General features: G+C 46.9%; 1 protein-coding gene across 3 annotated transcripts in view; it reads left to right on the top strand.

Moving 5' to 3' along the window:
• Adcy9 (adenylate cyclase 9) overlaps window positions 1–27,269 on the top strand; it is a 118,536-nt gene that overhangs the window by 76,252 nt on the left and 15,015 nt on the right. For 2 of the 3 annotated variants that reach the window (XM_060364070.1, XM_021632414.2), the window contains exons 3-7: window positions 4,605–4,795; window positions 15,323–15,484; window positions 16,398–16,615; window positions 21,095–21,197; window positions 23,801–24,009. In XM_060364070.1, coding sequence (XP_060220053.1) covers window positions 4,605–4,795; window positions 15,323–15,484; window positions 16,398–16,615; window positions 21,095–21,197; window positions 23,801–24,009 — 883 coding nt within the window. The remainder of the gene's footprint in view (window positions 1–4,604; window positions 4,796–15,322; window positions 15,485–16,397; window positions 16,616–21,094; window positions 21,198–23,800; window positions 24,010–27,269) is intronic. The other variant, XM_021632416.2, reaches the window with a different exon arrangement.

The raw sequence follows: 27,269 nt of genomic DNA, 5'->3' as shown, positions 1-27,269 counted from the left end.
CTTTGTCATTCGTTCATATACTCAGGCACTAAAACCGATCTTTAGTGTCTACAAGACAGAGCTTTTGTCCTCAAGAACTGATGCTATGCAGGCATCCCTTGGTACTGTTGGGGGGTTGGCTTGAAGATTCCCTGTGGACACCAAATTATGAGAATGTTCATGTCTCTTATGTAAAATGTAATATTTTATATAATCTATTAATATCTCTAGATTATTCATAATACCTAATATAGTGTAAGTGCCATATAAATATTTGCTATACAGGATTATCTAAGCCATAGACAATAAAAATGTTTGTATGTGTTCAATACAGACACAATTTTATTTTGTTTTTCATGTATACATATGTGATATGCACGTGTCCACGTGTTTGCATGTGTGCATTATTCTCTGAGTACATGTGTGTGCATGCATATGAAGATCTACAGTTGATCTTGGGTATCTCTTTCCATAGCCTCCCACTTTATTTATTGAGGCTAGTGAACCCAGAGCTGTCAACCAGCCAGACTAGTTAGCTGACTTTTTCTGGGGATCCCATCTCTGCCTCCCAAGTGCCAATTACAGGTAACTGCCACATCTGCCTCACTTTTACCTGGGTTCTGGGCATCTGAGCGCCGATCTTAATGAAGCATTTTATCCACTGAGCCATCTCTCTAGGTCCCCAGGTACAATTTTCTGAAAAACTATTTCTGAGCCACAATTAAATTCATAGATGAAGAATCCACGGATGAGGAGGGCTGACTATACTTAAGAATATTTGCGGGTGGAACCATGGCTTGGTGGGTAAGAGAGCTAGCTGTGAAAGCATGGACATTGGAGTCCAGAACCCTAGCACCCACATAATAAGCTAGGTGTGGCTGTAACCCCAGGCTGAGGGGGGGAGGGATTAAGCCTGAGTCAGGATTGCTGGTGCTTGCTTGCTGCTGTCTTAAATCTAGGGTCACTGGTAGACTTTTTCTCAAGGGAATAGATGGAAAGAGAACAGGATTCCCAGTGTCCCTTCTGGCCTCTGTGTGTATGGACCACACAAACACACATACAAAATACTCAAAGAAAGCCAGGTCTAGAATCTTAGCTACTTAGGAGGCGAAGGCAAGAGGAACAAATAGTCAGGGCCAGCCTGGGCTACAAAGTGAGGTTGAGTCCAACCTAAGCAACTTAGTAAGACCTTGTCTTAAAATTTGGGGGGGAGGGAAGAAGAGGAGGAGGGTTTTCTAAAGCCCTCTTTCTTCCCAGGGATCTTTAGGCAGTTAATGGTTCCTGGGGAGGGAGAGAAATTTCCTTTTGTGTGTGTGTGTGTAGGCACTGGTAAGTTGCCAGACTTCTAAAAATAACTCTTCACCTGTGGTCTTGTAAGCAACCCTAATTAAACTCTTTGGGCTACCAAAAATCCAAAACAATAAAATAAAAGATACAAGGAATCAACAAGAGAGGGCAATGGTGGTGAATATGGTCATTGTATGTATGTCTCAGGGTGTCATAACAGAACCCACTGACTATGATTAATGTATGCTAATAAAGTAAATTCTAAGTATTATGACTGGGAATGGCCCAGTGCTAGAACAGTTGCCTAGCATGTCCTCAGTCCGGGGTACTGTCTCCAGTGTGGAAGAGTAGAGGGAGGGAGCAAAATAATCAAGGGGTGAACCAGGAAAAGCTGCACATACGAATTCTTTCACGAGGTGGGGACACGTTAGGAAACACCTCCCCTCTCTGCAGCCCTGGAAGACGAAGCTGATAACAGATGAGTGTTGGAGAGGTAAAAAAATGGATTACCCAGAAAGATTTCAGGAAAGAGTACTGATTTCCCGATTTTGGCCTTTCAGCCCAGATGAACTAAAAGCATAGCAGAAAGGGGCGTCTGTGAGGGGGGCTCCCCACTATTTTAGCGCACAGACCAATGACTCCCTGTAGCTTTTTTCTCACTGAGGATCCTACCTTTCTGTTTCATGCAGGGTCCGTTGAGTGTGGGCAGCAGGATCCACTTTGAACTTAGCTTTCCACGTGAAAGCATAAATAAAAAGATACTTATTTCATCCACCAGAGTGTAGGTTTGGGGTTTGTGCAAGAGCAGTGTCGTCTCTACAAGTTGGTCATTCTGAGCTCCCCCAGAAAGATCTAAGTTAGAAACAGCTTTAGAGCAGTTCTATACCTGCTTTCCTGTGTAGAAGGAGCATGCAAAGGGCCCCTGATGAAGAGCAGGTCAGACACCCTGCTGATGGTAATAGCTGCCACCGTCAGGCACTGTGCGCTGATGAGGTGTGCGCATGCGCTGATGTTCACTGCCGCAAAGGCTGTCTTTGCAAACACTCCAAGTATCACCCCAGTCTCGTGGCTGAACCTCTTCTCAGCCTCACCTCACCAGAAAACAAGATGAACGGAAGGCCAAGTGGCTCCTGCAATTAAGAACTTGGTAGAGCCTGAGCCTCAGGCTGAGGTCTTCTCTTCAAACATCACACCCTTATCCTGTACTGGCTGCCTGACGGAGAAGCATTGCCTGTCGCTACCACCCTTCTCATCCGCTGTGTCCGCCTTTTCCACCAGCCCCTTCCTTCACTCCTCCTTCCCTGCTTCCCTGTGCCATCCATGACGCAGACTGCGCTGACACCCGTAGGTGAGTGCACTGCAGGGCAGATGCTGCCCTAGCGACACACACACGATGGACACAGAGATTAGCCATGACACATTCAGCTAAACGTCCACGTGCTGGTTTTATGTTTGTCAACTTGACAAACTGGAGTCACTTGGGAGGAGAGGGAACGGCCTCCATCAGACTGGCCTGTGGGCAAAGGGTATGGGGTACTTTCTTGACTAATGATTGATGTGATAGGAGGGCCCAACTCACTTTGGGCTGTGTCACCCCGGGGCAAGTGGCCCTGCATTATATAAGGAAAAGAATGAGCAAGCCATGGAGAGCAAGCCAGAAAGCAGCACCCCTCCACAGCCTCTGTTTCAGTTCCTGCCTCCAGCGCCCTGCCTTGAGCTCCTGCCCTGGCTTCCCTCCGTGGAGACCGTCACCTGCAAGCTGAAATAAAACCGTTCCTCCTTAAATTGCTTTTGGTCATGGTGCTCATCACAGCAGCAGAAAACACACTAGGACATGGTAAAAGCCAAAGAGACAATCTGAATGCATCAAGGGAAACTGTAGAGGTGAACCGCAAAAGGTTAATAGCTGACTTACACAGAAACAGTGCAAGGCATAATTCAAAGTGCTAAAATAAAAACTGCCAACCAGCCTGGTGCCTTCACTGTCATCTGGATGCAGGTTTTGCCTGAACTACAACTGGCAATATGGAGGCTTGTCTATCCCTCGCAGGACCAAATGATATATGCGCGTGCGCGCACACACGCGCACACACACACACACACCACACACACACCACACACAACACACACAACACACACAGCACACAGCCATACTAAGCTTAGTACCATCTGTTGACTACATCTGCCAAAGGCTCTTTTATTGGAGGGATCCCCACAGACTATTCTAGAAATACCCACCGTCTGGGGATGGGTGCCTGGGCTGACCTCACTTGAGGACATGCCGTTCTGTCCTAGTCTGATGGCGCCGCCATAACAGAATACCACTGACTGGGTGACTTAGAAGAAGAGAATGTTATTTCTCAGAGTTCTGAAGGCTTGTAAGCCTCAGATCAAGGCACTGGGCTGCATTAACTGCCTGCTGAGGGTATGTCTTTCTGAGGGAAGGAAACACCATCCCAGGAAGGAAAAACAATTCCAGAACTACATAAAACCTTTCTAAGAACATCAGTCCCATCACAAGGGCAGAACCTCCCACCCCACTTAATCCTATCGGTAGCAGCCCTTCCACTTTGGAGAGGGCCTCTCCAAGGCGTAGCTCTCGTATTCCTGGAGTACTGCGAATATCCGTACCCTGCACGTTGGTCACATAACCACTGTCACACCTGCTTGTCCACTTGGTCTCCAAGCGATAGATGGCACACAGGTTCCAGCCGTAGCCTGTGTGTCCTCTTGTTCCCTCTACCGTCCTCATAGTACGCTGTAGGAAGGAAGTGCTTGGTGAACGAGCAGTGACATGGCGTACTTGCGCAGCCTTTTCTCGTTTAGGTGCCACATTCCCCAGGAAAAGCTGTCTCTATTTTCTCTTGCAGTGCGGTTGGACAGTTTCCTGGATGAAGGGCCCTGCCTGGTGTTGAGATCACCCTCACATTGGGACGGCTCCTTGCATTAGTTCTCAGGGATGGGTATTTACAGACCAGAACCAAACCAAGTACAGGACAGAGCTGGCCACCAGCCTGTCATGCTGTCGTCCCACGGCAGACACGAGATGCCTTCGTGGAAGAAGGGTTAACATTTATTCTAGTTCCCAGAGGTAAAGCATGCAGCCAGCCGCTCTTCAGAGCAAACATGATAGAAATAAATGGTGCATCTTAGAAGCAAGCAGTCTCTAAGGCTGTATCTGCCTGGGAAAACAGAGGAAGGCATCGTAAACTGTGGCGTTCACATTTTCACGGTACTTCCGCCTTCCAGGAGTGTGTTCTCCCCCGAGATAAGACCCAGCTGCATTTCAGCCAACCGTGCTTTCCATCTGTGCTGATTGTAATTTTTATCCATCATAGGTTTGAAGACATACCTGATATCGGGTCAGAGAGCCAAGGAGTCTCACTGCAGCTGTGCAGAGGCCCTGCTTTCTGGCTTTGAGGTCATTGACGGCTCACGGGCGTCCTCAGGCCCTAGGGGACAGGGGACAGCATCGCCAGGGAGTGTCAGTGACTTGGCGCAGACTGTCAAAACCTTTGATAACCTTAAGGTTAGTTTTTTTTTTCCTCTCTCTCTCTCTCTTCTACAACTTTGTAGTAACTGCAGTAGAATACATGAACTAATAAACACCCTGTGGCAAGTGACTCAGGATGTATCAATTTAGTTTTTATAATTTAAGAATTTAGTATAAAGTTAGTTACATTGTGCATTTTTAATTACCTTGCATTTTAAACATTTTTACATGCCTCCATTTCCTCTCTGTTTTGCATAAAGATATTTCTTGTTTGAGTTTAGTTAAATTTTTTTTTCTGCAACCTATGGTGTCTTTGGGGACCTCTCAGAGACAATGATAATGTCAGTTAAGGTAATTTTCCTCACAGCATACTTGAAGAGCTGGGATCTGTTTTATTTTGGAGACCACCTTAAATGCTCTCCTGTTTCTTGAAATCCACAATTTTGTGATTATCTTTTTTTTTTTTTCAAGACAGGGTTTCTCTGTGTAGCCCTGGCTGTCCTGGAACTAGCTCTGTAGACCAGGCTGGCCTCGAACTCACAGAAATCCACCACTAAAGGTGCACCCCCCCAATAATTTTGTAATTAACTTAGTTGTGTTGGTATGTGTGAACATTGCAATGTAGTTCCATGAACAGAAAAGCGTTGGTGAGAGCATTCTGGTATTTTGTTATTGGAGCAGAGATCTGATGGCAGTCTAGAGGTGCCAACTTCTGTACTGACATTATATCATAAAAAACTACTAAGGAATTAACATACCCAACCTTGGGCATAAGAGATTTTTCTCATTGTGAGCTGGTTTTTTTTCCTTATCACATTGGATTTAGTGTCCCTACTGGTACCTTCTATTCATGTTTTTACTTTTACTTTACTCATTCGCCATGTCTTTGTCTGTGTGTGTCTCTCTGTCGTTTTGTTTCTGTCTTTGTGTCTCTGTCTGTCTCTGTCTCAGTCTCTCTTCTTTGTCTCTCTGCCTGTCTGTCTCTGTGTGTGTATCTGTGTGCTTTCTCATCCCTTCTACTGTTTATTTTCACGTTTAAATATTTACGGTTTCCATTTTTTAAAAGAGAGCAAGATGCCTCTAATAGTTCTTTGCTCTTTGGAGCAAAATGATGAATGATAGACTGTGGTAACACCTGTTGTCTAGTATGACTTACCTACATTTATTATATTTGAAAGCTAGCTGCATGTTCATAAGTTTAAGAGTTTTTATAGGCTGGGTATGGTGGCTTATGTCTATAATTATGGCAATCAGGAAGCTGAAACAGGATTACTGTGATTTTGAGATCAGCCTAAGACAGGCAAGACCCTGTCTCCAAAAAACAACAAAACAAAACAACAACAAACAACAAAATAAAACTAGCTTTACAATGTGGCAATCTGCTGGAGTACCTACCTTATTTTATATGTGAAGATATACTTCTAGTTATTGCTGTGTCCGGGGTTATTGAAAGCACTCATTTATCATTTTACTCGTGTGCTTTATTCATTTAATGAAGTTTATTTTTAATTCTAACAGTTCAGAGCCAGTAGTCCTGGCTATTGGGCTGTCCTGCAGATTGCCAGATGGACAGCACCATCTCCGACCTCTGCCTACTTCCACCACATATACTCCCTCCCCAGTTACGCTAACCCAAAATGTGTCCCCAGCATTGCCCAGTATCCCCTGGGAGAGAGAGAAAAAGAATGCTGAGCTCCTGTCCTGGGTGACAGCCTAGGATGGTAGTGCTGGACCCCTGTATATGGAGGGCAGTCAGGATACGCCTTTCCCTCAACTGCCTGCCTCAGAGATGCAGACAGGTCCTCTATGGCATCAGCAAGAGGGGCTGCCGTGTTATAGACTGGCTTAATACAGGCAGGGAAGATTTAAAAATATGGCTTTCCAAAAGTGTTCTTTTGCCTGGGGGAAAAAAGTGGCTTCCCCCAGGCTACAAACTGAGCCTATTTAAGAAGTTCAAAACTCAAAAGTAATAACTTGTTTCATCTGCCTGTTGGGCATGTGTGGCTGAGTTCCCTGTGACATACTGGCAGATCTAGCCTCGAGGGTTCTAGGCTAAAGTGCCTTAAGAAAGATCTCTGTCCTCTTGAAAACCATCTTCTTCTAGTTGTAAAATCTGTTTTGATCTGAAGGGCAAAAGCTACTTAGTATATTCTACTGCCGTGCATATACTTCCAAACGATGTGTTTCCTGGAAATTGGATACAGAGTCTGTCAAGGTGGCTGAACTGTCAAGACATTTGTGAGAGAGGGGAAAGAAGATCTTCATGTCTTTTTCAGGAGAGAAGGTTGAGTTAGTTCTATGTGGATATGTTGGCCACATGATCAGGATTTTTCAGACTAGAGCTATACTAGAACATTGGAATTATTTGGATTCCACATCTGGGGTGCACAGAGCCTGAAGAGATAAAGGGCAGGTCACATGATGGGATTGCTGCCGCCAGGAGCCCCGTCTCCCCAGCATAGGAAGAGAGCAGGCATCCAGTCCTGAGTTCTCAGTAGCACGGAGGGGTAGGGCACTGAGTCCACATCTAAGGCAGTGAAGATGGTCATCAGCCCTGTATGACCCCCTTTTGAGTAAAAGGGGCTATCTGCTTTTTGTAAAGTGCCGGTTATCTGCTCTCCATTCTTTGTGCCAGTTTCTCCAGTACACCTGTCAGTACCTTGAACACATGACATTGTTTGCCTTGGTAATATTGTCTGTGCTAGTGTGAGCTTCTGCACGCATTGGACTCCTTTGCAGGGTCTGTTTACTCCCCTCAGTGAGCTGCTTTCCTTTGTCAGGGACCGCGTCATCAAAGAGGTAAACTCCTTGTGGGTTTATGTCTAGGTACCCTGAGGAGGCTTAGCATATGCACGGTGGCTCTCAAAGTATGTTTCCTTTTGCAGTAGAGTCTCGGGATGAGCACAGGTGTGAGGTATGAACGGGACTCTAGTCTGGCTGGCCTGTGAAAATTCTGAGTCGAGCAGCCCAGACAGGATGTCTCTAGCCGCAGGCCTGAGTTAGCAGCCATTGCTACCTGTTCCAAAAACTGAGAAACCAGAGAGGCGTTTGGGAGGCAGTCCTGCAGTATAACTCAGACAGCCCCAAACGCACTGCCCTCCTGCCGCAGCCTCACAAGCGCTGACAGTAAAGGCAGGCGACAGTGCATTCGACCCCATGTCCCACAATTATACGTCAGAAAATACTGTTTGAGGAAAATTTGAAATCTCTGAGATGGCTCAACAGGAAAAGGCACTTGTCACTAAACCCGATAACCTGAGTTCAATCCCCAGGACCCTCACGGTGGAAGGAGAAAACAGACTCCCACAAGCTCTGATTCCCACATGCGTGCCACAGCATGTATACAACATAAGTAAACAAAAATGTACTAAAGTACGCATATTACTTGAACTGGGAAGATATGCGTAGTGCCACTTAATGAATGTCACAGGCTGTGCAATGCTATGTGTAAGTGAAATTTCCCAAAATACTAAATACTTTCCTTATTTTGTTTCTCTGGTAGAATACTCCCACAACATAGTAACAATCCTCTTTCCTCAAGGTCAACTGAAACTAATTTTGACATTTTTTTTTCTTTTTTCTTTTTTTAAAGATAGGGTCTGATGCAGCCCAGGCTGTCCCAGAACTCCTGATCTCTCTGCCTGTGCTCCTAGGATTACAAGCCTGCACCATCGTGCTCAGCTGAATCTAATCTATCCTTCGCTTGATTTTTTTTTTTTTTAAACCAGCCTTAGCTTTTAAGTTCAAAAGTCCTGTAGGGCTGAGGAATTCAGTAAAAACTTCAGTAATTACTGTTCCTTGGTTCTATACAAGGTGGCTTTGAGATCTGTGTCTGAGTTTTACAGTTGTTTATTCATAGTTTTGCCTCCAGTGTTCCTGAACTGTCTCCTTCCTGTTCTCACATGTCTGTGGAGCCTTTCTTTTCTCTGATAATTGCTGCTTTGTGTTTCCTCTAAGGATTCGTTTCTGTTTGCCTCTAATATTTTCTTAGCAGAAATCATCTCTTTTGAAAGTTTTCCTGTCCATACCGGATCCCCGGCCACAGATGACATGGTGACATGCTCTCACTGTGGAGCACCCAGTGAGTGGTGGTTAGGGTCAAGTGTTTTTCTACTTGGGCTCATGTTTCCTTCGTGCCTTTCTAGCTGTATGACGATATAGGTGAGCCCCTCCTCTTCTCTGCCTTGGTTTCCTTTTGTGTAAAATGGAACTTATTGTTCCTGTTTTATGGGAGTTTCTGGGGAGGAAAACACTGAGACACAAAAAGTTTGGAGGGAAACTCAGTGACTGCTGTTTGCTGTCACCAGTGTCTTGCTTACCCAGCCAGCCCAGTCCAACATGAGCTTCATGGCAGTGAATGCATCTTCTAGTACCAGGACATATTGCTAACTAGTCAGTAATCAGTAGACTAAACAACCAAGGCCAGGACCTCACTGATGTTTCCATCCCCCAAAGAGGCTTCCCTGTGGCAGTTATAAAAAGGGACAGGTGTTGACTTCAAAATGATTTATCCTCAATGGAAAACAGCCTTATATAAAAACAAACAAACAGAAAACCCAGCAACCCTACCTTACAGCTCTGTGCCGTGTACTCTGACCATAATTAGGGTACATGCATTGACACACGTTAGAAAGGAATGGAGACGGGTCCGTGTGTGTTAGAGGAATAGTAGTGATTTTTTTTCCTTCAAAGCCCATGTCCACCAAGGTGGGGAGGGGAAGGTGAAGTGTGCTCTTGGTGAGTTTCCAAGGACTCTCAGGTTTCCCAGGCAACAGCCAGCAAACTCCTTGGCCTGTAGGTATGCTGTTTAGGGGTTTGTAGCGCTCTCTTTAGTGTGTATGTGCCAGCAGAACCGCTCAGAAGAGCTAAAATAACGCTTAGAGCAGCGTGGGTCACTTCAGGTGATCAGAGTCTAGCAGCTCGGTGTCAGGGTTATTCCTGGGCCCTCCTTGTGAGGGAAGCGCAGCCAGGGTAAAGTCCCGTGGTGGTCAGGGACCACGAGCTCCCGGGTCAAACCCCAGCGTCCACAAAACAGTCTGTCCTGAGAAGGCTTATATCTTTTTTTTTTTGTTTGTTTGAGTTTGTGTACACGTGCGTGCGTGCGTGTGTGGTGTGTGTGTGGTTTGCGTGTGTATACATGTATATACAAATGTGAGTTCTTGTGTGCACACACGTGACACCAGCAGAGGACATTGGCTGTCCTGCTCTGTCACTTTCCGTCTCATTCCCTTGAGACACTGAGGGCCTCCCAGCTATACCTGGAGCTTTTTGGCCAGGCTGTCTGTCCAGGGATCCCCAGTGATCCTCCGACCGCTGCCCCAGCTCCAGCACCAGGGTAAAAGACTGCTGGTTGCTCTTGGCCTTTTTAGTATAGGTGCCGGGATCATGTTTGCACAGCAACTGTTCTTGCTGTTTCTTAGCACCAGAAGGCTCCACGTGGTCAAGAGGATTCCCTGAGCTTATGTTTGACAAGCCCTCAGACCTGGCTGTTACTCTGTCGTTAGCGCGTGAACACTTCCAAACCATGGCTGTTGTCACTGTGACAGTGAATGCCTGTCAGCCTTGCTCCACAGTAAGCCATGCCTCCCAGGGTGTACAGGAAAGGCTCTTGTCTGGGTTGGGGTGGGAGGTTCTTGGCAATGGTGGAGATACCAATAGCTGCAGGGGAGATGGATATTTTTGTTGAGTGGGGAAGGTTTCACAGATGTGTCAGTGCTCAGCAAAGACTGGGCTATAATATGCTTTAATTCAGATTGAAGTTAGGCCATAGGAATAGTCAAAGGAAACTTGCTGTTGGGGCTGTACAGGAAGAAGAGAGGCACACACATTGTTTAGTAGAGGCCTCATGCTACAAAGGGGCCTCCAGGCTGAGTAGGGTGTTGAGACAGGAGAGTATCTCTCCCAAAGAAGGTAGATTTTTCTGAAATTTTTTGAAATTTCATTTGTTCTAAACTTCTAATCAAGAAAATCTCCCCAAAATAAAGTAGCTGAGAAAGAAAAGCTAGTATAGAGCCCATTTTAGAGTTCAGTGAAATGATTTGCTGCAGGTCTAGGCCACCCCCGCCCCAGGGCCTCCCAGCTAAGAAGGTCCTGAGACAGCAGCTACGTTCCCCCTTGTCCAGCCTTTTGCCCATGGCAGACATTACCGATCAGTTCCCTCTCTATTGCCAGAATGTGCTTTGGAAACCCTTCTCTCTTGAAAGATCTATGACGTTACTACCATGTGAGTTGAGCTGGCATACAAAATGAAAGTGCTTTGAAGCTGTGCATGGTGGTGCATTGTCTATAATCCCAACACTCAGGTGTGGAAGCAGGATAATTGCAGCTCTGAAGACAGCCTTAACTGTGTGATGAGTTTGAGGACACCAAGGCTGTATATAGCAAGACCATGTATTAGACCAATGTTTATTTTACTTTAATTATGTTTGTGTGTGTTAGAATATGTGCCCACTTGTGTGGGTTACCCATGGAGGCCAGAAGAGGGTGTCAGATCCCTTGGAGCTGGGGTTGCAGGTGTTTTGTGAGCCTCCTGACATTAGTTTGGGGATCTGAACTCTAGTCCTCATGATTGAGTAGCCAGTGCTCTTAACCTAGCCAGCTCTGCAGCCCTGAGACCAGGTCTGATAGACAGACAGACAGACAGACAGATAGATACATAGGTAGGTAAATCTGCTTTTGAAGTATTCTGACACACCTTTAATCCCAGCACTCACGAAGCAGAGGCAGGTGGATCTCTGTGAGTTTGAGGCCAGCCTGGTCTACAAAGCAAGTCCAGAACAGCCGGGGCTATAAAGAGAAACCCTGTCTCAAAAAAATTCAAAGAACTGTCCTGCCACACTTCACATGAGCATCCTCATTTTGCCCTTGTAGTAACACCGTTATGTAGACATAACTCCATTTTGTACGGAGGCTTAGAGCGGTCCTGCACCGATTAGCCTCGGAACCAGGACCACTGTGGCAGAATGGTGGCAGTGTCGATGCCCTTAACCACTGAACTGTGTGGCTCTACAAAGTCTTGATGTTTAAAAGTGGTCAGAGAAATAATAACTGTTTATTGTTTCACTCTCCCATTTCAAGATCTGTGGCACCGAGGTGTTTGAATCAAATAAATGTCTTTCAGCCTGTCCTCACTACCTAGGCTGTGTCCTCACTACCTAGGCTGTGTCCTCACTACCTAGGCAAGCCCTAGTCAACTTCTTGGTTAGTGACATGTTGAGTGTGCCCTCTGGAGGAGCAAGCCAAACACTGCACCCGCACCAGTGCAGGCTCTCTCCCCTATCTTGGGCCTGTTTACTTCATTCTTCCATTGGGGGCTCAGAGGGTCACTTTGTGCTTGATATTGGATGATGTGTGTATGTATACATGTGCATGTGTGCATGCAAGCATGCGTGTGTTCATGTGTGTAGGCCAGAGGTCAATGACAGGTATCTCCTTCAGTCACTCTCCATTGTAATGAGACTCAGTCAAGTCTCTCGCTGAGTCTGGAGATCCTGGGTTCATCTATAGTGGGTGGACAGCAAGGCCCAGGGGTCCTCCTGTCTCTGTTTTCCCAGTGCTGGGAAAGAAAGAGGGAGAGAGGGTTGAAGGGAGGGATGGAGAGAAGAAAAGAAAGAAAACCCATGGAATAGTGCTCACCCTGGTGTGGTGAATGCTCTACTGACCTATAACCCTGTCCATTAGCAAATGTTTGAGCTTTAACTCAGTCAACACCACAAGATGTTTTAACATTTTTTTCTTTGTAGCTGGATATGGCAGTATACGCCCACAAGCCCAGCAGTAGGTGGGTAGGAACAGGAGAATCAAGATTGTTCTTTGATACATATGTTCAAGACTAACCTGAGATATATGAGATACCATCTCAAAAAAAAAACAAAAAACATTGTATTGATTTAGCAGTGGGAAGAGTTCTGTCTTGTTGACATCGGTTTTAGTGTGTAAGCACAGCATTGGCGAGATGGCTCCACGGGGGAAGTGCTTGCCATACAACTTGAATTTGATCCCCAGAACCCATTTAAAAATAGAAGGAGAAAACAAACTCCGTGAAGCTATCCTCTGAGTTCTTCCATATACCCAGCACACATGCACTCGTGTACACAGAGAATTGAAATTTAAAAATAAAGAATATAAGTAGACTTTACCTGGGAGCTAGTACTTGTTCAGATATGCTAGCTGATAAACAGTAGCTGCTTTGGCGTGTTACTTTCATCTTTCAAATGAATATGTATGTTTAGTCTGTATTATATCAGATTCCCAAACTACGTAACTCTTTAGAGTCTTTATGCTTTCATTTCATGCAGCAGTGACCTGTGACCTCAGTTTGGATATTAACCTACGTCATACTCTTGCCCTTAGGCTATGAAGTGTTGCATATTTCTAATTTCCCAATTATATCTAGTCTTCTATAATTAACCCTAGTGCCTAATAGTTTGCACTGAGCAGAAATCATATTCATTGGCAGCTAGCCATTGCCATGCCATCCCGAGGCTGCTCTGTCACATTAACAGTAGCAATGACTCCATTCAGGATATCGTGAGTCCCAGGAACTGTTAGGCTGTACACATACGTATTTCACTTAATCTTTAAAGCATCTTTCCAAGAAAAGTGTCTGCTTTCATCTTACATATGAGGGCCCTGAGGTAAATCGATTTTATTGGGGGAGGATCTCCAAGTTAGTGAGTGGTTGAGCTGAGGCTCAAAGCTCCTGGATATGAAAGAAAGAAAGAAAGAAAGAAAGAAAGAAAGAAAGAAAGAAAGAAAGAAAGAAAGAAAGAAAGAAAGAAAGAAAGCCTTTCTTGTTCTACGCCTGTCTGTACTGAGTGTGACCTTTGCCATCCTAGGTCAGCTAATTCCTACAAGCTTGGAATTTCTGAGTCTGCCCGTACAAAGCCCTAGTTCTCAATCCACCTGCCCAGCAGAGATAGAGCTCATGAGCCTCAGCTTACGTGTTACTCAAGAACAAGGTGGTGAACCTTTACTCACTTGTTTGTCACTGTAAGATGTGATTCATGAAACCAACCTTTTAATCACGAACAATTCAGTTTACAGTATATTTGCAGGGTTGTATGACCATCACCATGTTATTCCAGAACATTTTCATCACCCTTAAAAAAAAAAAAAAAAAAAAGCCTGTCTTACTCCAGTTAAGTGATGTAACAACAACAACAAAAAAAATCCATCAACTGGATGACATACACAGAAGAAATTTGTCTTTGTGCTGGAGAGATGGCTCAGTGGTTAGTACATGCTGTTCTTGCAGAGGACCTGGGTTTAATTCCTAGCATCTGAATTGGGCAGATGGTAACTGACTTCCTCAGGCACCTGTTCACATGTGCACATACCTACACAGAAATACACATAATTTAAAATAAATGTATATTTTTAAAGGTATCAGTCACTGTTCTGGATGCCAGTACATTTGATATCCAGTCCATAGTTATATGGCCCTTTCTCACAGAATGGGACTGACAAGGGAATTAATTGGTTCCCTTTTATAAGGGCAATAATCCCATGGGCAGTATTGGCCTTGTCAGCAGTCATGAATGGGTGGGAGTGGGGCTCACGGGGGCTCTATCCCTTGCTGCTAAACTTTGTTTGATTGTTTTGTTTTGTTTTGTTTTCGAGACAGGGTTTCTTTGTGTAGCCTTGGCTATTCTGGACTCACTTTGTAGACCAGGCTGGCTTCGAACTCATAGAGATTCACCTGCCTCTGCCTCCCAGAGTGCTGGAATTATAGGCATATGCCACCAGGCCCTGTTCCTCTCTGCTAAGTTTATTGGCTACTGACAGGTTCTGGAAGAGGGTGAGTCGTCTTCAATTGCCTGTCTACTGATAAATCCACCAGGTTCTTTGTTTTTGTTCTCTGGGTAGCCTTGGCTGTCCTTGCTGCCCTGTAGACCAGGCTTGTCTTGAACCTACAGAGATCTGGTTGTCTCTACCTCTACCGTAGTGCTGGGATTAAAGGTTTGTGCCACCACCACCCAGCTAACCTGCCAAGTTCTAGTGGATAATTCTAAACCCATGCCCACACAGATGGCCCTAGATAAATTTAGTGGGTCACAAGACAAAACAAAAAGACAGGAATGTGGGAGAGATTGGGAGGAGGGGGTGTTGACAGGAGTGGAAAGAAGATAAAAACATCAAGGTTGAGAGTAATTAGAATGTACTATATACAGAGATGAAATTGTTACAGAACAAATTAACTTGTTTTAAAAAGCATTGTGTGTCCAGGGATTGTCTGTGTTAAGGCAGGTGTCAGGGCTTTGATTCATCATGGCTGAATGACCTCTGCTTGATGAATGACCATGGTCGGTTGAGCCTTCAAATCCAGGAGGCATTTGCACCACCTCTTGGCCATTGTGCTGCGCTGAGTTTATGTACGGGTTTCTCTTTCCCTTTTCTTCTTGCCAGTTTGTTCTCAGGTCTTCTGAACCATTGTGGCTCCATGCGGCTTCCTGGTTCCCTCACTCCTGTTGGGAGGGCAGGTTGTAACAACCACCCTGAATTGTCTAATGTATCATGGAGCTGTTCTACAAGTATATTCCTATGGCCTGTGTTTTCTCTTAGACTTGCCCTTCTTGTGGAATCACATTTGCTCCCAAATCTGAAGCTGGTGCAGAAGGAGGAGCTGTGCAAAATGGCTGTCAAGACGAGCCTAAGACCAGCACCAAGGTAACAAGCTCATGGCTGTTGTTCCTGTCAGTACCTCTCCTGGCGCATCCACCTAAGGTGACATTCCTGTCTCGTCAACTTCTTAGTTCTGAGAATAACTCCTCTTAGGTAATAGCGCTCCACACCGTCTAGGCTTTGGGTTTGAATAGACCAATAAATAAAATGGTGGTGGGGCTGGGCATGTAGCCCATGGTGAAGGTAGAGCATGTGGTTTGCATGGACAAGGCCCTGGATTTGGTCCCCAGCACTAAAGAAAAACGAAAAACAGGGTGGGTGGTTAGAGCCAACTCATAGGAAGTAGAGCTGAGTGAGATTCCTCACAGGTAGCCAGCTCAAAAGGCTTGGGTTAGAGGGCTGTGGGCTGGGCTTTATATATGGCAGAGTGCAGAGGTGCAAAGGGGACGAAGGCCCTCCTCCAGGTAAGAGATGCACCCAAGAGACTCCTGAGGCAGAGCTGACAGCCTAGGGGCTGCCTGGAGTCAAGGCTTTGAGACCAGGGCAGGCCTGGAGTGGAAAGCAGAGTAAAGCCTGAGCAGAAAGCTTCAGGGAGGCTTTTGAACCTGCTTCCTTGGGAGCCCCGTCTCTGTCATTCTACAGCCCCCAGAATCTGCAGGGGACTCGGATGGGTGACTCTCATAGCCAGAGGCTCCCCAACTAAGTCCTGTTCATCCTTCATCGAGAAGCCTGGGGTTTCCTTCCTTGGAACCTTCCTTGAGCTTCTCCGACCTTCCCCGTAGCCCCCTTCTGTGTGAAGCTCATCTTCTTCACTTGATGGCTGTTCTACCACCTCTTTTCCTCTGGCTGCCGAACACCCAGACATGCCCTGTCCCAAAGCAGGGCCTCAGGGGAAGCAGGGCTGGGGAGACGTGGAATGCTGGGGGGCCAGCATGCTAGGGGACGGGCGAGAAGGGGCGCGTGCTCCTGGTGCCCGCTTCACTCCCCGTGGTCCCTTCTCTTTGTCTTGAGGCAGGCTTCTGGAGGTCCCGGCTCCAAAACTCAGAACGGACTCCTGAGCCCTCCCCCGGAGGAGAAGCTCACCAACAGCCAGACCTCCCTGTGTGAGATCCTGCAGGAGAAGGGACGGTGGGCAGGCGTGAGCTTGGACCAGTCAGCCCTCCTCCCTCTGAGGTTCAAGAACATCCGAGAGAAAACTGATGCCCACTTCGTGGATGTCATCAAGGAGGACAGGTAAGCCCCGGCAGCCTGCCACGGTGGCAGAGTCTGCGGGCGCTCTGAGTCGCCATGTCTACATGTCTGCCCTCTCTTGTCATTACATCACTTTCTTTTTATTCTGAGGTTAGCTCAGAACTGTATTCTCTGCCTGATACACCAACTTTTGGCATTTTCTTTATTCTTATTATATTCCTTTAGTGTGTGCATGTCCCTGCTTTCAAGTACACTGCGCATTGGAAGTCAGGGGACAATTTCTAAGAGTCAGTTTGAGGATCAAACACAGATTGTCAGGCTTGGTGTCAAGTAGTTTTACCTGCTGAGCCATCATTCCTGCCCCACTTGTTTTGGGTACCATACAAAGAAGTGGTTTGTGATATTTTTGCCGTTGTTCTTTGTTCTTATTAACACCCTCCCAGCTTTTCTGAGAACAGTAGTTGGCTCGGGGCCTCATGTGCAGTCCTGGCAGGCCTGGGACTTGCTTTGTAGCTCAGGGTGGGCTTGAACTTGCAGCAGTCCCTCTGCTTTGGCAGATATGTGTGTGCCGCCGCACCCAGTGTGTATTTATTTTACCGTTCACTTTTCTCTCTCCTGCCCTCTATGCCCTCCTCCCATCCTCCTCTCTCCCTCTCTTCTCTGTTTTTGTGTCTTGAACCTGACGAGTATGTTGGTACAGGATGCTTACTGCCCCTTTATATGGCGCTTTCCAAAAATAAGGATGTTTTACATACATGAAACTCAGGACGTTTAGGGATGTTCTTTCTAGCCTTAAGTCCGTATTCCAGATTGTCAAACGGCCCCTCTCGTCTTTGGCAGCACTCTCGCCCTCCCGCCCAGACTCACACGTTGTATCCTTTACTGATCAGTCCTGTACAGTCTTTCAAATCTGAGACAGTTCCTTGGATGTCTTGTTTAGTCTTTTATGTTATTAACATTTGAAAAGCTTATAAGCTGACTCATTTGTAGAAACGCTTGGATGCTGGGTTTTGTGAATGTCCCTGTCAAACTCAGGTTCTGCTTCTCTGGCCAGGCCTCATGGGAGTGACGTCTATCATGTTCTTCCCATATTGTATCCAGAGGAAATGATGCCCATTGGTCCTTAATTAAGTGATAGGCATCTTCACTGGCGAGGTATTACCAGTTTCTCCAACTATTGTTATTATCTTGTCATGACTAATGGGCAATCTGCGGGAAGATGTTGCCCCTTTGTCAGGCGTCCTTCGGGTTACATCTATTGATGGGTCTCACCCAAAACCATCTGTGCTGTGGTAGTCCAAGCAGTGGATTGCAACTGCAGCATGTTGCCATGTTGGCGTCCAGCAGCCACTGTACAGAGGCGCCCTCCCTGTTACTTCCTTACCCACCATTGTTCACCTGAGCTCATGCTCTTCTGTTCTGTTCCATCCATGCTTACTACGCTCGAGTGCTTGAGTCTGGCCAGTTGACTGCCTTAAGATGGGGTCCTTTTGACCTTTGTTTGACATAGTCTCTTTAACACAACAGGATGGTCCCAGCTCTCTTCATACCTTCCCTGCTCTAGCTCAGGAACGAGCCTTTTCTCCAAGGTGCCCTGGCTCCTTTTTGTGATGAATGGTTTTGGGATATGTTATTGATAACTAGTCTGATGCTGTTGTCCAAACACATGCTCTGTGTGATTTCAGTCCTTTAATATAAACCGAGGCTTGTTTTATGTCCTCATACATGGCTTGTTCTTGTGGAGATACGTGTACTTGAAAAGAATATGTATTCTAGGTGTGGTGTTCCGTCCTTAACTATTTTGCATTTTGCAGAATGCTCTGACCTGCAAGCATCAGTTAGGTCCAGGTGGTTGACAGCATTGTTCCAGTAATGTGTGTGTTCACTCGTTTTCTATTGTTCCATTTTCTATTGTTTCTATTGTTACCCCGGCCGAAGCCTAGTTGTAGCTCCAGGAGTCGCAGATACACATCTGGTCTGGTTTCCAGTCTGTTGCTGTGATAAAATACCATGACCAAAGCAACTTGGGGAAGAAAGGGTTTATTTCATCTTAAGCTTCCAAGTCACAATCCATCGTTGAGGGAACTTGAGGCAGGAATGTGGAACAGAAACCATAGAACCCTGCTCACTGGCTTCCTCCCAGGCTCATATTTAGCTGTCTTTCTTATACAGCCTGGGGATGGCACTGCCCTCAGTGCCTTGGGCCCTCCCACATCAATCAACAATAAAGACCCCAGGCCAGTCTGAGCTGGTGAATCCCCCAGGTGAGGCAGCCTCAGGTAACTCTGCATTCTGTCAGTTGACAGCTGAAGCTATCTAGGGCACCATCCTTAGGCCTTATTTGCTGACTTAGAGTTAGTGTTAAATCACTTCATTTTAAATGAAATCTTGCAATGTATACCTGCTGCTCTCCTCCCCTTATTCATGCCCTCACTGTTCCAGCCACATGAATTGTAAGTCCCGGCCTCTTACTCCAGACTCTCCATTGTCTTGAGTTGCACTACATACAGTGATGGCATTTCTTTTATGTGGCATTGTGTTTTCCAAATTCTTTGGAAGCCTAGCAACGTTGTGTGTGACACTTAGAAAATCTGACTTTCATTCTCTATCTTTGAAGAATACTAAGATTTTTCTCAGCAAACAGTTCACTTATCTGATTCAAATGGTCTCTTTTTGCTTTAACTGTGCTGTTTGGAGTCTACAAGTCATGTGCAATTAAGATGCAATTTCAAGATGTGACTAAGATGTGTGAACAATTTATATGCGGAACCTGGGCTTTCTCTTTCCTGCCTCTTGCTTTTCTGGGATTTATAACCTCATTCTTTATCTGTAGTCACCCCGGTATTTTCTATATTTGGGTGTTAACTTACATTTTTAATTTTTATTTTATTTGTATGAATATTTTTCTGCATGTATATGTTGTATGCCATATGTGTACAAGTGAGAAGGAGACATCAGATCTCTGGAACAGGAATAGTGGATGATTGTGAGCCACCGTGTGGGTGCTGGTAAAGGAACCTGGGTCCTCTGGAGGGACAATGAGCACTCCTGGCAGCTGAGCCATCTCTCCAGTCCCTCGTACCTAGGTTTTAAGCCATTAAGACTGACTTGTATAGCCAGGCATGGTGATGCAAACCCAAGATCCCAGCACCTGGAGGAGTCTCCTTCTTCCTCCCTCCCCTTCCTTTCCTCTCCTCCCTTCTCCTCCTTTCCTGCCCCGCCCTGCTCGTTATCTATAGCCCATGGGTCTTTAAACTCATGATCTTCCTGCTTGGCTTTTGGAGCGCTGGGATTACAGGTTTTTCATCAGAGGGTTAGCGATGGCACTAACTAATGTCTGTCTTCAGGGAAAACAAAACAAAGGTAAAAGGTGGGAAATTTAAGTCTTTCTTCCCTTCCTCCAAGGATGCCTCCTCTCCTTCCAACTGTCTTGATTACCCTGTCTTGTCCTCCCAGCAGTTGCTTTTATATTTTCTGTGAGAAGCAGAAGCAGAAACTCCACATATTGACCGCAGAAGAGCCACAAAGCTTCAACACAATTGAGGCTGCCACTAGACTACTGGAATGACGACACCAGAGTCCTCCTGCGACTGCTTTGCATTTCCCCCTGTCGCTAGGAGGGAGCACAGAGCCAACATGAAGGAGCACTACACTAGAAAGAGCCAACATGAAGGAGCACACTGCCCCTCATTTGAGTCTGAGACGATCATAAGTTACTGCCTATTTGTCACAGAAAAGAATCCAGTCTGCAGCAAGAAAAGGAGGAAGTGCACCATTGTGGCAGGCACATTTGAGGCTCCTTCTTCTGGCCAATGGCTAATACGTGGGGGAGAGAGATCACACCCATATTTGTACTTACCTTCTGAAATCACACCAGCATTCCCTGAAATTTATAGTAACTCTCCAAAGCATTACAAGGATGCCATGATTTGCTGACAGTCCGTACAAGAACAAAAGAGTCACATAAATCAGATTTGATTCCTCAGCTATTAAAGAGGTTGAGCACAATCATTTTCAAGTCTCACCTGCACTCTGAATATTTGACAGCAGCCCCACGGTTACGCCAGCTGCAAACACCATCTCACGGTAACGCCTTGTTACCTTTAAGGTGTAATTACTGTCAATATTCAGGATGACAGGAAGCCTTTGGAGTTGCCTTCATTTGAAGTATCCAAATCAGTGTAAGTCCCCGCAGCGCCAAGATCTGCTGGCTCTCAGGAAAGATCACCTCACGGGATGATGGGCTGCCTCATTGTCTTCCCATCCTGGGTGTGTGAGCTGCGTGTTCAGAAACAGGCTGACAAGGAGTGTGGTGATCGTGGAGAGTGCTCAGTCCTTAGTGAAGGGAAACAGCGTATGATTGTGTCTAGGACACACAAAGGACGTCCCCAGAGCAGTGTCTGTGCGAGCGACACCTGTCACATGGTGACTTTCAGAGGTGGCTCTGGTGATGTGCTCGCTGAGAGGCATCCGAGCCCCGTGCTGCTGGCGTTGATGGAGTGCACTGGTTGTGTCTTCCAGCCTGATGAAAGATTATTTCTTCAAGCCGCCCATCAATCAGTTCAGCCTGAACTTCCTGGACGAGGAGCTGGAGCGATCCTACAGAACCAGCTACCAGGAGGAGGTACGTCCTTTCCGCGACCTCACAGCACAAGCCCTGTTCACTGTGCATTCGTGTTTTACCGAGTGACAGGGAAATGAAGGCTAACGTTGATTTCCCACAGTCAGGAAGCCCTGTGAATTTATCTGTGCCAGGGAGAAAAACCCAAAGCTTTTTATGCTCCCTTATCTTAAAGCCAAGCCGCATCTCTACCAGACTATTTCCTCCATAGCTGCTGTTTCTGGTCTTCTAATGGTTGTCCCCAGCCTTGAAAGCATGCCTGGTCACACCTGTTCTGAGTTCTTGAGTGACACTTCTTTCCCTGTAGCACTATCACCCCCTGAAATGGGACCAAAGAATCAGACGTCTGTACCTCCATCCAGAATGTAGGGTTCACGTTCCCCCTACCGCACTGCCATCTTAACTCCATCCAGTTAAGGGAGTTAATTTCCTCTCGGCTCACACACCATTTTCACTAAGAACCCTTCCCTGATGCCAGCTGGGTTTTACTTTCCTGTGTCTTCTTTCCTCTTTGTGCACACCCACATTGGCATCCATCTGATTTCTTTCTGAACCTGACACTCAGCTCTCTGAGTATTTCCATGCTATCTGAATCCCAGCACAGCCCACACAGCAGACACATTCATCAGGGGTTCTGGAAAGCAGTGAGTGGAAGAACCTGGGGCGTAGTTGGAGCAGATCCCAGCCTTCTTTCCCTTCCCCCCGACCTGACCTGAGTGGCCCAGAACCAAAGTGAACCATCACTTGAACCCAGTACCAAGAGGGGTTCCATTCAGATTTCTCTTGCTTATTGGGCAGACCTTTATGTCTGTGATATCCAGCCCAGGACCCAGAAAAACCATGATGTACAAGAGATGGCTAATCTTTGCTTTGTGTCATTAGAACTGCTGCCCTCTCAGTCCCCCACTGGACAGTGAATATCACTGAACATTCCAAACACAAATCATGCAGGTATTGCCTAAAGCAAGAAATATTAAGCATTACCACTCTAGACCAGTTTTGAGGAACCTGGGCATTTGGGCGAGAATGAAGTCCCTACACTGGCTGTCCTGAGCCTTCTCTGCCCAAGCCCTGGCTACTCCCTAGAATGATAATTAGGTCCCTAGAAAGAGGAGAATGACATACATGTACCTCTGCAAAAGAGGTCATTGTGGCTGCCTTACCTCCAAGATGTTGGGTCTTTTAAGGGAAACTCAGAAGTTAGGACCAGCTTCATAGCCATCTTCAAAGCCTCTGAATTCCATGGGTATTAGGACTCTAGCCCTGTGCCCACTTTGCTCAGGTGAGTTCAGGCTTAACATTGGGGCTGGCCAGAAGCCCTCTCATTCCCCAAGGCCAAGTCCTGACTTTTCCTATCTTCCCCATCTCTGGAGTCTATGTAAGGCTGAGGACCCAGAGCCAGTTTGGACTGAAAGGAACTTGCTGAGGGATGGTCACAGGCCTCTCGCTTCCACATACCTCCAGCCCCTTCGTCCCGGAGCCCTGATGCCAAGGCTAGATGTGAAGCCCCGTCAGCAGTGGGTTGTTCTTTCACCATAGCCCCTGGCTCAGCATCCTGCATCTTCATCCCAAGACAGGCCTGGGAACACTTGGGAGTCAGTTAATCTGGCTGTAGTCCACTCTGGCACCTCATTCCCAGTGTTACCTTGGGTAGCTATTCTTGACCTCCATCTACACACGAGGAGCAATGGCACCTCTTCCTCTGTGGGCTGTTCAGAGCCCTGACGGAGGTGGCGCCTCTCTAAAGGGCCCACAAGGGTCTGGAACTGGTCATGTTTTAGACACAGCATGTGATAGCAGTTTCTTCCTCCTGAATTCCCTGACAGTACACGTGTGCCTCTTTAGAAAATGTCACACAATGCCCTGTTTCTGGTATTCCATGGATCAGGCTGCCGGTTCTCTTCAGCATTGGTTCATGTCTGACCTGCGCCTAGTACCCTGCCAACCCAGAGCAGCGCCCGCATGGGCTTTCTCCCTTAAAAACCCTAGATTTATTCTTTTTTAAAAAAATTACATGTGTGTTTTGCCTTCATGTATATGTATATGCACCACATGTGTGCCTGGTGCCCATGGAGGACAGAAGAGGGTATTGGATCCCTAGGAACTGGAGTTATGGATAGTTTTGAACCACCTGAAAATCAAGCCCAGGGCCTCTGGAGGAACAACAGATGCTCTTTACTCCTGAGCCTGTCTCCAGCCTTGAAGGCTCTCTTGGTAAAGGCTGTATGCTCTCTTTCACACATGGAGGCTCTCCTCGCCTGCTTTCTTAAATATCTGCCTGTCTCATGGTGAAGCTGGCTTTCACACCCATCATCACCTGCTGCCATTCTTCTTCCTTTAAAGATGTGTACTCCTGGACTCCGAGTCAGTAACTCATCTCTCAGAGCCACTATGTAAACGTGCTTCAGAGTCTACTGACTCTGAAGAGTCTACAGAGTCTGGTGCAAAAACTTTAAATTCAGCAGTAGTGAGGAGACGTCCAGGCGAAGCGTGACAGCTTGTGCCTGGTCTGGAGCACTCAGTAAAATGGCTGACCTGTCCCTCCACGCTACTCCCTGGCCAGCTGGACAGGCCAGTTCATCCCTGTCCTTTCCTGCGCTAAACAGGTCATAAAGAATTCTCCTGTGAAGACGTTCGCCAGCGCCACCTTCAGCTCCCTCCTGGATGTGCTCCTGTCCACCACGGTGTTCCTGATTCTCTCCATCACCTGCTTCCTAAAGTATGGGGCGACCGCCACTCCTCCCCCACCGGCTGCCCTGGCTGTCTTTGGTGCGGACCTGCTGCTGGAGGTTTTGTCCCTAGTAGTGTCCATCAGGTATGTCCCAATAGAAGGAGTGGCTCTCCAATGTTTAGCCTCTGGCTCCCTCTTCTGGCTCTGTGGTTAATGCAAAACTGATTAACTAGCACAGGGGCCAGGAGTCTAAAGAGAACAGAACTTCATGTTCTCCCTCTCACCCCATTTCGCGGCATCCTCCTTGCAGGTGCTGACCTCCACGCCACACAGGTGGCACACGAGAGGGTCGGTGCCCTGTGCAGCCCATCTGATGCCAGATGGGCCCTGAGTTTCCTACATTAGAGATTAAAAGGAGTCGTGAGAGTTTCAGAAGGAAGAAAGAAGTGTAGAGGGAATACAGGACAGGCAGCAGCGGAGAGCAAGTCTCTGCTGACCCACGAGCCAGCCTCATCCCCCTGAGAAACAGGCAGCGCTTAGATATGACACCAAGCAACAGGAACAGCAGACAAACCGGACTTTCTAAAGGTTTTTAATGTCATGTGGCAAAGAATACCACCTGGCATGGTAGCACACATGTAATCCCAGCACTTGGGAGATAGAGGCAGGAGGGTGAGGAGTTCAGAGCCACCTTGGCTATGTAGCAAGTTCAAGGCCACCTGGGCTTCACAAGACCCTGTCTCAAACGAAAATGCCTACTATAGAGAAAGAGAAAGCTAGAGAGTGGGAAGGAGTAAGGGATGACATCTGTGGCAAGGATCTAACTGTAGCTTGTGGAGTTCATCATCTCAGCAATAAAGACAGCCCATTTTACTTTTAAACGGAAGGTACTTTTTCATACGATATATTCCGATCACAGTTTCCCCTCCCTCACCTCCTCTCAGATTCTCCTGCCCTTCCCGCTCTACACCACTGTCTCTGAGTCCATGTGTGCATCTGTCCTGCTCTCTCTGGAACACACTGATCTCTTGGAATCATCCATACCCTCTGGCTCTTAGAATATCTCCACCTCCTTTTCTACATACCTCCCTGAGCCCTGAAGGGAGGGTTTGATGGACATCCCACTCAGGACTGAGTGTTTCGAAGTCTCTGACTCTCCTCACGTTGTCCAGTTGTAAGTCTCTCTGTTCCCGGCTACTTCAGGAGGAAACTTCTCTGATGATGGCTGAGCATGACGACGATCTATGGGGATAGCAGGATAAAATAGACAGGAAGCTGGGATCGGTAGCTGGGATCCCAGCACTCAGGGAGGCAGAGGCAGGTGGATCTCTGTGAGTTCTAGGCCAGCCTGGTCTACAAAGTGAGTCCAGGACAGCCAAAGCTACACAGAGAAACCCTGCCTCGAAAACCATAGATAGATAGATAGATAGATAGATAGATAGATAGATAGACAGACAGACAGACAAGAAGCCAGGTGCGGTGGAACATGCCTTTCATCCCAGCACTCAGGGATCCCAGCACTCAGGGAAGCAAAGGCAGGCGGATAGCTGTGAGTCCTGGACAGCCAAGGCTACACAGAGAAAGCTCTCAAAAAAACTGATAAGAATAGAATAGAATAGAATAGAATAGAATAGAATAGAATAGAATAGAATAGAATAGAGAGATAAAATAAAATAAAATAGACAAGAAGTGGGGTGATGGCACACACCTTTAATTCCAGCACTCAGGGAGGCAAAGGCAGGTGGGTTGTTGAGCCAGATTGCTGTGAGTTTGAGGCCAGCTTGGTCTACAAAGCATGTCCAGGACAGCCAAAGCTACACAGAGAAACCCTGTCTCAAAAACAAACAAACAATAAATAATAGATTGATAGACAGATAGACAAGGGAACAGCCCAGGGTTCTGGGAAGCCCATAGTCCTTTCCACATCATAGTAGATGTGAGTGCCCAGAGCACTTCGTTTGTATGTACACACATCCCAACAGGTTCCTGGTTACTGTGACAGTGGGTCCTCGCACCACACACCTGTCATGCTGTAGCCTAGTTCCATCCACTAATAACTGGGGTCCCCAAGAGTAGCGCTAAGACAGAAATGGCAAGAGGTACCTTGTCTGTGGGTTACTGCTGCTTCTACTCAACAGCCCACTGCAGAAAATACAGCTTGGATCTGGCCTTGAGACTTACACATTTAACTTTTCTCCCTCTGGGGTGGGCTGTGGGGGATAACTACCTCCTTTCTTTCTCACCCACCGGCCTGTAGTTTCCTCTCAGCAACAGAGATGGCCCTGTCCCTTAAATGAAATGCTGTGACTGCACCATCCCTTAAATTCTCTTTTAGGGTCAAGCCCTGCCCGAGGCAGGCAACCCTCCTGTTCCAGCCCGGACTCCCCTGCATCCGGTTTCCTCTCCCTAAGACATGGCTCCTACACAGATCTTGCCAGGGTGGTCAGTAGAACCCAGAACTGCCTCGGCCTCTAAATATTCTTTTTCTTTCTTGTATATGTTGTTTCGGTGATGCTGGGGAATGAACCTAGGACCTCACAGGTGCTAGGCAAGTATCAAAGCACCCCTAGCCTCTTTTCTTTTGAGACGGAGTCTCACTAAGTAGCATAGGCTATCCTTGAACTCACACTGTAGCCCAGACTGGCCTCCAACTTCTGATTTTCCTGCCTCAGCCTCTTGAGTTCCTGGTGTTGCAGTCCTGTGTCACCAGATGATCTGGACTGTGTTTTACTTTTAAGTGAACACATTACTGAGCATTGTGGTACACACCCACGATCTCAGGTGTTTGGAAAGTGGAGGTTGAAGGGCCAGAAGTTAAAGGTCCTCCTCTGCAGCAAACCGAGTTTGAGGCTGAGCTCTGTGAGGCCCATGTCAGAAAGCATTGCAGCGTCACAGTGGCAAAGGCTATGAGAGGCTGGCTCTCAGGGGAAAGACCTCTGTGGCGGATTACATAGGTGCCCAGGGAAGCTCTTGGAGTTCCTGGCTTCCTCTGCTCCCAGCCCCAGTAAAATCACTGACCAGCGGTCTTGCCTTTACACTATCAGCTCTTGGGAAACGTGGTGACATCTTCCAAGCATCCCGTCTCCTAGATGGGACTCAGCTTTCTTTGTGTTCCTCTCTAGGGACTCTGAATCCTGCCTGTGAAAGTATCTGTGGTTTTTCTCAGTGATGTTCCAACGCCTCTGTTTTCATTTAGATGTTAGGAAGCCAGAACAGCCCAAGGACCCTAAAAGTACACTTGAGTCTCTGTGGGCAATGCTGGAGGATTGGGAATTGCTGGCCATGGCTGAGCATAGCCAGTACAGCTAATTCAGGGTTTAATGCCAAAGGTGCAAGTTCTGGGCATGTTGGAGAAGGGCATGCTACTAATGTCCACAGTGGCTCCTGACAGAGGTAAAGGCAGG

The sequence above is a fragment of the Meriones unguiculatus genome, chromosome 11 (genome assembly GCF_030254825.1).
Source record: "Meriones unguiculatus strain TT.TT164.6M chromosome 11, Bangor_MerUng_6.1, whole genome shotgun sequence".
NCBI lineage: Eukaryota > Metazoa > Chordata > Mammalia > Rodentia > Muridae > Meriones > Meriones unguiculatus.
This window is presented reverse-complemented; position numbering and strand designations above follow the sequence as displayed.